This window comes from Corticium candelabrum, chromosome 10 (genome assembly GCF_963422355.1).
Source record: "Corticium candelabrum chromosome 10, ooCorCand1.1, whole genome shotgun sequence".
Classification (NCBI taxonomy): Eukaryota; Metazoa; Porifera; class Homoscleromorpha; order Homosclerophorida; family Plakinidae; genus Corticium; species Corticium candelabrum.
Genome location: NC_085094.1, coordinates 8,105,270 through 8,115,269, shown reverse-complemented (window position 1 = coordinate 8,115,269; position 10,000 = coordinate 8,105,270). Strand labels below are relative to the sequence as shown.

The window sequence follows — 10,000 nt, the reverse complement described above, 5'->3', positions numbered from 1 at the left end:
ATCAACGACACCACAAGGCTGAACAACAAACCACACAGACTCACATGTGCAAAGAATGTAAACAATATTAGAACTGATGCTTTACCTCATTGAATACAATAGATGCAATAGCAGCTAACACAAAAAGAGATTTATGACAACAAACAAAGCCAATGTGTGTACATGATTAATGTAGCCATAGTAACCAATGTAGCTATGGTAACAACAACATGGTGTATCTATGGTAATGATAACTAATGTATCCACAGCAACGATAAGCAAGGTATGTATCAATGGCAACAGTAACTAAATTTATGTCTCCATGGCAACAGCTAATGTTGTATGTATGGAAACAGCAGCTAATGTATGTATCCATGGTAACAACAACTAAGTCATGTATCCATGGTAACAACAAATAAAATATATATCCATGGTAACCACTAATGTATGTATCCATGGTAACAGCAGGTTAATGTATGTATCCATGGTGACAACAACTAAGTTATGTATCCATGGTAACAGCAAACAAATTATATATCCATGGTAACCACTAATGTATGTATCCATGGTAACAGCAGCTAATGTATGTATTCATGGTAACAGCAGCTAATGTATGTATTCATGGTAACAGCAGCTAATGTATGTATTCATGGTGACAACAACTAAGTTATGTACCCATGGTAACAACTAATGTATGTATCCATGGTAACAGTAAGTAAATGTATATATCCATAGTAACAACTAATGTATATGTGGATTCATAGTAACAGCAACCAAATTGTATGTTCATGGAACAACTAATGTATGTATGATACTATCCATAGTAACAATTAATCAAAGTATCTACAAGCAGCATAACAACCTATAAACGAGTATGTCTGTGTAATATTGTTATCATGTAGTTGTTAGAACAACCTGCTGTGTATTGTCCGACTCCTGGTAAAGTCCTCAGCTGGTGAGATGTGTCTGGTATTTTGCCATTAAAGTCCCTCATCACCTACGGCGAGATGGTGACACACGCTCACATAATAGTCGGTAAAAATGAAACAGACAAAGAGCTGATTTGGCAGGCATAAACTGACAACAGACATACAAACAAACAGACAGACAAACAGACAAACAAACAGACAGACAAACAGACAAACAAACAGACAGACAAACAGACAAACAAACAGACAGACAAACAAAGACAAACAAACAGACAAACAAACAGACAAACAAACAAACAGACATACATATAAACAGACATACAGACAAACAGACAGACAAACAGACAGACAAATAAATAGACAAACAAACAGACAAACAGACACACAAACAGACATACAAACAAACAGACATACAAACAAACAGACAGACAGACAAACAGACAAACAAACAGACAAACAAAGAAAGAAAGAAACAGACAATAAGACAGACAGGCAGACAACCAAAGACAAACAAATAGACAAACTTACCACAAACATACAGTGCAGTACACACAATCAAACAAAAAGACATGCTGCGATATGGTTTACACCTTTTGAGCTCCTTCAAGAAGTCTTCGTCCCCGAGAATAATATCCCAACCCCGCCCACATTTCATTCACTTCCTAGCAGGGTTTAATAAATAAGTTACAGGCAGTTGTCAATCTTACTCTCAATCATTAATTATCTGCTCATGTCTCCATCTGTACAACATCATCCATCTGTACAACATCATCCATCTGTATGTCTCTGTGTCTGTCCATCTGTCAGTCTGTTTGTCTGTCTCTGTATCTGACCATTCGTCTGTCTGTCTGTCTGTCTGTCTATCTGTTTGTCCATCTGTCTGTCTGTTTGTCAGTTTGTTTGTCTGTCTGTTTGTTTGTCTGCCTGTTTGTTTGTCCGTCCGTTTGTCTGTCCGTCTGTTCGTCCGTCTGTCTGTCTGTCTGTCTTTTCATCTCCTTGTTCTTACTTCACACGTTGCATTCGCAAGGTCCTTCACCGTTGGCCATCTCTACCACAACAATCCCCACGACATTCGCCCACACAAATTACAAGCACATCCACACCTTCATCCACTTGTTATAGTAAGCTACAACAGTCGCAACTTGAGTCTGCTGCAACATCATCTCCGACACCCACACTGCAACAAACCAGCTAGAACTTGATCTCTCTGTTACTGACGTCTACAAAATCTGGTCACCTCTATATGCTCTGTCATTAACACACAGCTCGTTCTAGAAACAGACAAGTAAAGTATACATATAATATTATGTATACTTTACATATGTGCATGAGTGTGCGTATGTGTGTGTGTGTTGTTGTTGTTGTTGTTGTTGTTGTTGCTGCTTGTGTAATTGCTGCAAGCTATGGGTTGACGGTGAGTTATGAAAAGACAAAGTTGATGAGTTATGGTCCCAAACTGTGTGTTGAAGATGCTGAGGATATTGATATAGGGATTCCCGGTCGCAGTGTGCAACAAGTAAAACAGTTCAAATATCTCGGTTCTATCGCATCCAAAGATTTGAGCTTAGACCTGGACATAACAGAAAGAATTGCACAAGCAGGAAAGTGCTTTGGAGCACTAAAAGAAGCTGTCTTTCAGTCTCCCCAGGTAACATCTGAAACAAAAAATATGCTGTCCAGTCAACTGTCTTATCAGTTCTACTGTATGGGTCATCTTCTTGGCCTGTGACTAGAAGAGATATCACAAGGCTTGTCACATTTACAAATCAATGTCAAAGTTTCATGCTGGGTATAGACAAGTTCAAACAACAATTGGAACAAATCACATCAAACAACATCAGGCACAAGCTTGGCAATCTTGAAACTGCATAAGACTCTTTGATGGCTTGGTCATCTAGAACGCATGAAAGATCATCGTCTGCCCAAGCAGCTGCTTCATGCGTGGCTACCATCAACCCGTCCAGCGCATGGGGTCAGACTAAGGTGGAAAGACAGGATTGTAAAAGACCTCAAAATGGTTGGGCTAACAAGCACCTGGTCCCAGCTTACTCAGGACAGGCAGAAGTGGAAGAACGTCTATGCCAGCAAAATTAACTCAATCGTCACTTCAAGAGTAGAATTAGAAAATGCCCAAAGTAGTCAGAAGGCTCGTGATAGAGCCAATCCCAGCAGATGTCAAGACCAACAGCCTCTGCTGTGCACTACCTGCAAGCGACTGTTTAAGTCACAAACAGGGGAAAAAGACACAATTGCAACAGAAGACAAAATCGCCTAAATCCACGGAAATGAGCAAAGGCTGGAATCAAGTGCGACAGATGCTGTCATTTATTCACACGAGAGAGTGACAAGAAAAGACAAATGTCATCAATGTATTTAGATTTGTGACGTATTTACCAGATAGTGACTTCCTTTTTCTTACGCTTTTTACGTTTCGCCATCATCCATGTGGATGGGCAGTTGAAGGTTGAAGGTTGAAGGTGTGTGTGTGTGTGGGTGTGTGTGTGTGTGTGTGTGTGTGTGTGGTGTGTGTGTGTGTGTGTGTGTGTGTGTGTGTGTGTGTGTGTGTGTGTGTGCGTGCGTGTGTGTGTGTGCGTGTGTGTGTTTGCCCGCATGTGTGTCAGTCTGTCTGTATTGTGTCTGTATAAAACCTCTAAAAATGCATGTATGGTTACATAAATATATACAAACTGTTGCAAAATGTTGATATCAACCCAGTAAAATACCCGTATGTCAACAATTCTGGTTCTAATTTTTCTGCCGTGCAATCTAGTATCAAGCATCACATCTTGTGTGTATATGCATACCACACGCCTCCACGGCATTTCACGTTTGTTCTCATCAAACCATTCCAACAGTTTTTCTCGAACTTCTTTTGTTTCGTCGTCGTTGAATGTGTGAGCGCCGCAGTTTGAAACTACAGATGTAGAAAACAAAAGTAAAGAGAAGCGAAAAACGTTTGTGTACGTACATGTAACGCCACAAGCCATTTATCCGGGATGTCGCAAACCAGCTGATCACGTGATAACGTACAAAACAACTGCACGAAATTTAGTACGTCAAATTTAGATCACAGTTGAAAGTCAGCTTAATAAACGAACTGGGCAAAAACCAGTATGTACAATTTAGCTAAAAACCAAGCCTAATATTAGGACTGACTGGCGCATTGATATAAATAATGCAAGTGTTTTGGCGCGCAATTCCAGAATGATGAGTCAGCAAGAAAACGCCCGCACAGGTAGCGACCACTCAGCCAATGAAACACAACAGGTTACTTCGAAGACTACATTGGAGCCACTGCGTCAAAAAGAAGGCGGTAGTGGACTGCCTCTCCTCAAATGCAAGAAATTGAGTGTAAACGCCATTCTTCCAACGCTTGGCTCGGAAAGAGCCGCTGGATATGATCTATACGCTGTGCACGACAAAGTGATTCCTTGCCATGGACGCGAGCTGATCAAGACTGACATCGCCATTGCTCTACCTCCAGGATGTTATGGACGAGTGGCTCCAAGAAGCGGTTTGGCATGTAAACATGGGGTGGATGTTGGTGCGGGAGTCATTGACCCCGATTATCGAGGAAACGTGGGCGTTCTCATCTTCAATTTGTCTGACAACGAGTATAATGTAAAGAAAGGGGATAGAATTGCCCAGCTTGTGTTGGAGAGATTCGTTTCTGCGCAAGTAGAGGAGGTTGAAGAGCTGGATGGCACAGAACGTGGCATGGGAGGATACGGGTCTACTGGAAAGTAGATACTACAAAACCGGGATGCGTGACATTATCTTCACCCACAGATTACTAGTAAAGAGTCATTTCGGGGATTTGCGTTAACGCAACATTTTAGAGACGCGCGCTAACGTACATTTTGCGGTAAAAAGCAATGGTTGCATGCGCTGATGGAAGTGACAAGAACTGCAACGCGAAGTTACGGTTGAGCCCAGTTCTTACGACAGAGCCCTTCGATGTGAGGTAAATACAGCTGTTCATACTTAGTCTGTCGCACATGAAAACAGCTAAAAGGTTAGAGAGGCGAGCGGTATTGGCGTCCGGATCTGTTTCGCCGTCTGCAACGCTTCACCAACTGCTGTCGATGTCACGTGATGTTACACGTGACGGCGAGAAAACCCTCTTCAGCGTCACGCTAGAAAAGCGTTGCCCGCTTGATAAGTATGAGTAAGTTGTGCATAAGCGTTTCAGCTACTGAACCAAACAGCACGCTTTGCAAACTGCGATCTACGGTAGATATTCGAGAAGTTGGAGCCCCGATCGAAAAAGTTACAAAAGTGTTCGATAGAATTTATCATTTAATCAGTTAAAAGCGTACGTAAGCATATCTCGTTCCGCAAATGCGTCAAATGTCTCGATTTGATTGTTGGTAACCAACAATCAAGGTGTATGCTGGGCGCAATTTACTAGCGCATGTGGCCGAAATGTTTCTCTAATTAAAGCGTGTTTGAGCGATCAGCACTTTTACATAGAAGTAGAGTTTACTGCTTTGGTCTATGTTGGCAATTAAGTTGCCATGGTAACTATTAATATGTACTTTCTGTTTAGGTTCACTGTGTTATTAATTAAACTTGACAACTTTCACTCTGCTCTTGTTTTGGTGAGTATAAGCAAGATCAAGCAGCAAAACAGTAAAAATGGGGCAAGCATGCATGACTGTAGTGACCTTGTCACACTACTGAGTCTACATGTTCTAATGAATTGTCTAGTTCACTGGGATACAGTTTTACTCTAACATACAGAAAGATGCATCCCTCTAATACAATAGTCTAGAGTATTGTGAGGTGCATCCCTCCAATACAATAGTCTAGTGTATTGTGAAATGCATCCCTCCAATACAATAGTCTAGTGTATTGTGAGGTGCATCCCTCCAATACAATAGTCTAGTGTATTGTGAAATGCATCCCTCCAATACAATAGTCTAGTAGTGTATTGTAGTCTAGTAGTGTATTGTGAGATGCATCCCTCTAATACAATAGTCTAGAGTATTGTGAAATGCATCCCTCCAACACAATAGTCTAGTGTATTGTGAGATGCATCCCTCTAATACAATAGTCTAGTGTATTGTGAGATGCATCCTTCTAATACAATAGTCTAGTGTATTGTGAAATGCATCCCTCCAATACAATAGTCTAGTGTATTGTGAAATGCATCCCTCCAATACAGTAGTCTAGTGTATTGTGAAATGCATCCCTCCAATACAATAGTCTAGTAGTGTATTGTAGTCTAGTAGTGTATTGTGAGATGCATCCCTCCAATACAATAGTCTAGTGTATTGTGAGACATAGACAAACAAGGCTATCATTTGCTCACGTGCAAATTTGGAGGAGGTCCAATATTCAGGCACGACCGTTACCTGGACAACTACTACAACATGTTGCGGGAAGTAGGCTTCCATTGCCGTAAAGAACTGACAGCTCAATTCCAAAACAAGCAACGCCCAGACATAGCTGTCTATGATTTTCATGAGGGCAAGAAATTATTGTTAGACATTACAATAACACACCCTTGGGCACAAAGTAACATCTCAGGGAGCAGCACTATGGCAGGATTTGCAGCAGTGGAAAAAGAAAAACAAAAGGACAAGAAATACAGAGAAACTGCCGAATCCCTAGGACACATCTTTCGCCCAATCGCAATTGAGGCTTTCAGACGCTGGGGCCCCAAGGCTGAAGAGCTACTGACAGACGAGCAAGATGGCTCCCATGCAATTGGACATGCCAGTGGGCCAATTCAAAGCACAGTGGTCACGTCATTTGTCGGTGACACTTCAACGACTAAATTCGGACATAATCAATAAACGGGCATTGACAATTGTTGGCAAGAAGGAGTCTGGTACCAGTGGGCCAGCTAACCTCGCCAAACGAGAATTTAGTTTTGACTTTTCATAAATTTATGTTCGTGTGTGTGTGTGTGTGTGTGTGTGTGTGTGTGTGTGTGTGTGTGTGTGTGTGTGTGTGTGTTCGAGTGTGTGTGTGTGCTTGGTTGCATTGTAGTTTGCATTTTAGTTTGTGTCGTAGTTTGCTTGTAATTTGCCTTGTGCTTTTGATGACAGTTCTGAAAAATATATATATTGTGAGATGCATCCCTCCAATACAATAGTCTAGTGTATTGTGAGATGCATCCCTCCAATACAATAGTCTAGTGTATTGTGAGATGCATCCCTCCAATACAATAGTCTATTAGACTAATGTATTTCACTTAGTGTACATGCATGTAGTGTTGACAATTCTAAAATACCTATAAACATCAAGAGATGCATATTAGTGCAACAGTCTCATCACATAAACATTAGAAATCACCATCAAAGCCATGAACCACTATGAGCACTAGCTAACAGCAAGCAAAGGCAACTTCACCATCCAAGCTCCTAAAAATCAAGCTACAGAAATGCAACATAAGAAATAAGCAAACAAACACACAGCAAGACACAAGCTCTAACGGCATTAGTTTAACTGCAGTCAATCACTTCTCGTCTCAACTACAGATCTGCAATTCCAATGTAGATGGCAACAATGAGTGACAGAGCCATAGAGATCACAATGAAGGCTAAGAGAACAGACTTCCTGGTGTGTGCGTCCTGCAATCAACACTCCAGCTGCAACCATTCGTCTTGCACACAATATATAACCATGATTAGTTGTTAACCTCTGATGGTATCTTTTTTGGTTTCTCTTTACTGGTGTCCTCTGTTTTCATCTTCATCTCCACACTGTCATCACAGCCTAAATATTGGTACATAAGCAAATTGCATCGTATTAGAGTCAACGTCTCTAGCATATGACATTACTGTAGAAGTTGTATTGTGTGAAGAATGAGTTCAAGTGTAGGTGTAGGTATTGTGTAAAAGAACAATTTCAGGTTTGCATGAAAAATTAAGTGACTGCAACTCATGGCCGGAAGCAATTAAAAGTGTAGCAGTCTAACGCACGTTAAAAGGGCCTAATCTAATTAACACATGCTACACAAGCAGTATAATTAATCAACAAGGCTTACTACTACAAAGATCCACTGACGAACAAACAAACAAACAAAAATATTGACCAACACATGGACAAACACACTGACAAACAGAAAGTCAACAAACAAGCAAACTATAAATGGTAAGAGAATGCTTCAGTACTTTTATGTCTCTCAGTTTGTCCCATGTGTGTGTGTGTGTGTGTGTGTGTGTGTGTGTGTGTGTGTGTGTGTGTGTGTGTGTGTGTGCCCGTGTGCATGTGCATGTGTGTGTGTGTGTGTGTGTGTGTGTGTGTGTGTGTGTGTGTGTGTGTGTGTGTGTGTGTGTGTGTGTGTGTGTGTGTGTGTGTGTGTGTGTGTCTGCATGTGTGTATCAGTGTGTGTGTGTGTGTGTGTGTGTGTGTGTGTGTGTGTGTTTGTGTGTGGAGCTACAACAACCATGTCATCACACCTACACAACTTGCCAACTGACCACAATCACACTTACTTAGCAATCAAACTACTGATTAACATCATCACCTGCTGCTTTCTTGTATCGATACTCAATCCCAGAATAATCCACGCGGACACTTCTATTACTACCCACACGTACAGAACATAAGTTGCACTATCACTGAGTCCAGTGATATGTTTGTCACGAGCGAACGACAAACCAAAGAAAACAGATAGAACTAGAGAGACAATTAATGAATGTAGATATTTCAGTCAAACAAAACAACAAAATTACATACAGATTAAAATAAACATAATTAATCATAACTAAATACAAACATTACATTTTTCACACAATGCTCATGCACACAAACAAACAAACAAATGTACATATATACATACACACAAACAAACAAATGTACATACATCATACACACAAACAAACAAACAAATGTACATACATCATACACACAAACAAACAAATGTACATACATCATACACACAAACAAACAAATGTACATACATCATACATACAAACAAACAAACAAATGTACATACATCATACACACAAACAAACAGACAAATGTACATACATCATACACACAAACAAACAAATGTACATACATCATACACACAAACAAACAAATGTACATACATCATACACACAAACAAACAAATGTACATACATCATACACACAAACAAACAAATGTACATACATCATACACACAAACAAACAAATGTACATATATACATACACACAAACAAACAGATGTACATACATCATACACACAAACAAACAGACAAATGTACATATATACATACACACAAACAAACAAATGTACATACATCATACACACAAACAAACAGACAAATGTACATATATACATACACACAAACAGACAAACAAATGTACATACATCATACACACAAACAAACAAATTGACACATACATACATATATACATACACACAACACAAACAAATTTAACAAACACACATACATACATCATACACAAAAAACAAACACACATGCATACATCATACACAAACAAACAAACATACATATATATATATATATATATATATACATACACACAAACAAACAAACACATATACATATATGCATACACACAAACAAACAAACAAACACACACACACACACACACACACACACACACATACATACATAAAACAAGCAAACAATAACACATACACACATCATACCCACAAACAAACAAACACACATACCTACATATATACATACACACAAACAAACAATTAAACAAACACATACATATATATATATATATATATATATATATATACATGCACACAAACAAACAAACAAGCACACATATTCATTCATTGTCCGCTACTCATGTATTATACATACACATAAATACACACATACATGCAAACAAACAATTAAACAAACATACACACATATATATACCTACATTAACAAACAAACAAACACACATGTACATACACATACACATACATACATACAAACAAACAAAAATAAACACACACAAACACATACATATATGCATGCAAATGGACAAACCAAGTGACAGACATAACAATTGACATCGTACCTCCTAGAGTTAATGCAGTCACTCCCACCAGATAGTGCGCCCAGTTAAAAATCGGACGTCTAAACAAAATAATCAGATAACATAAACAAGCCACTACACAA

General features: G+C 39.4%; 3 protein-coding genes across 6 annotated transcripts in view; 1 reads left to right on the top strand and 2 right to left on the bottom strand.

The window, feature by feature from the left end:
* Positions 1-3,892, bottom strand: part of LOC134185632 (adenine DNA glycosylase-like) — an 8,830-nt gene extending 4,938 nt beyond the window's left edge. The window contains exons 1-9 of one of the 2 annotated variants that reach the window (XR_009970809.1): positions 3,877-3,881; positions 3,713-3,822; positions 2,146-2,179; positions 2,012-2,085; positions 1,915-1,956; positions 1,499-1,570; positions 895-976; positions 86-114; positions 1-18 (exon numbers count right to left, since the gene is read on the bottom strand). The exon at positions 1-18 is cut by the window's left edge and continues 80 nt beyond it. Coding sequence is in view for 1 of the 2 variants with exons in the window: in XM_062653466.1 (XP_062509450.1) it covers positions 1-18; positions 86-114; positions 895-976; positions 1,499-1,570; positions 1,915-1,956; positions 2,012-2,085; positions 2,146-2,179; positions 3,713-3,730 (369 nt within the window). In the remaining variant the exon portion in view is untranslated. Of the gene's footprint in view, positions 19-85; positions 115-894; positions 977-1,498; positions 1,571-1,914; positions 1,957-2,011; positions 2,086-2,145; positions 2,180-3,712; positions 3,823-3,876 lie in introns of both variants that reach the window. The other variant, XM_062653466.1, reaches the window with a different exon arrangement.
* Positions 3,893-4,106: 214 nt separating this feature from the next.
* On the top strand, positions 4,107-5,666 carry LOC134185474 (uncharacterized). 2 transcript variants are annotated; one of them, XR_009970788.1, is made up of 2 exons: positions 4,107-4,872; positions 5,458-5,666. XR_009970788.1 is itself a non-coding variant. In XM_062653267.1 (1 exon), the coding sequence occupies exon 1, from the start codon at positions 4,113-4,115 to the stop codon at positions 4,653-4,655; it is 543 nt and encodes a 180-aa protein (XP_062509251.1). In that variant the 5' UTR covers positions 4,107-4,112; the 3' UTR covers positions 4,656-4,898. The 2 variants fall into 2 exon arrangements, 1 of the variants encoding a protein (XP_062509251.1); XM_062653267.1 differs by lacking the exon at positions 5,458-5,666 and having other exon boundaries at positions 4,107-4,898.
* Positions 5,667-6,928: 1,262 nt separating this feature from the next.
* LOC134185473 (putative ferric-chelate reductase 1) overlaps positions 6,929-10,000 on the bottom strand; it is a 10,284-nt gene continuing 7,212 nt past the window's right edge. Inside the window, exons 13-17 of one of the 2 annotated variants that reach the window (XM_062653266.1) lie at positions 9,900-9,958; positions 8,389-8,540; positions 7,558-7,634; positions 7,352-7,489; positions 6,929-7,291 (exon numbers count right to left, since the gene is read on the bottom strand). In XM_062653266.1, coding sequence (XP_062509250.1) covers positions 9,918-9,958 — 41 coding nt within the window. In that variant the 3' untranslated portion in view covers positions 6,929-7,291; positions 7,352-7,489; positions 7,558-7,634; positions 8,389-8,540; positions 9,900-9,917. Of the gene's footprint in view, positions 7,490-7,557; positions 7,635-8,388; positions 8,541-9,899; positions 9,959-10,000 lie in introns of both variants that reach the window. The other variant, XM_062653265.1, reaches the window with a different exon arrangement.

Bases quoted from the DNA above. Each gene is read 5' to 3' on its own strand.
- LOC134185474 (XM_062653267.1), top strand. From the start codon at position 4,113: ATGATGAGTCAGCAAGAAAACGCCCGCACAGGTAGCGACCACTCAGCC.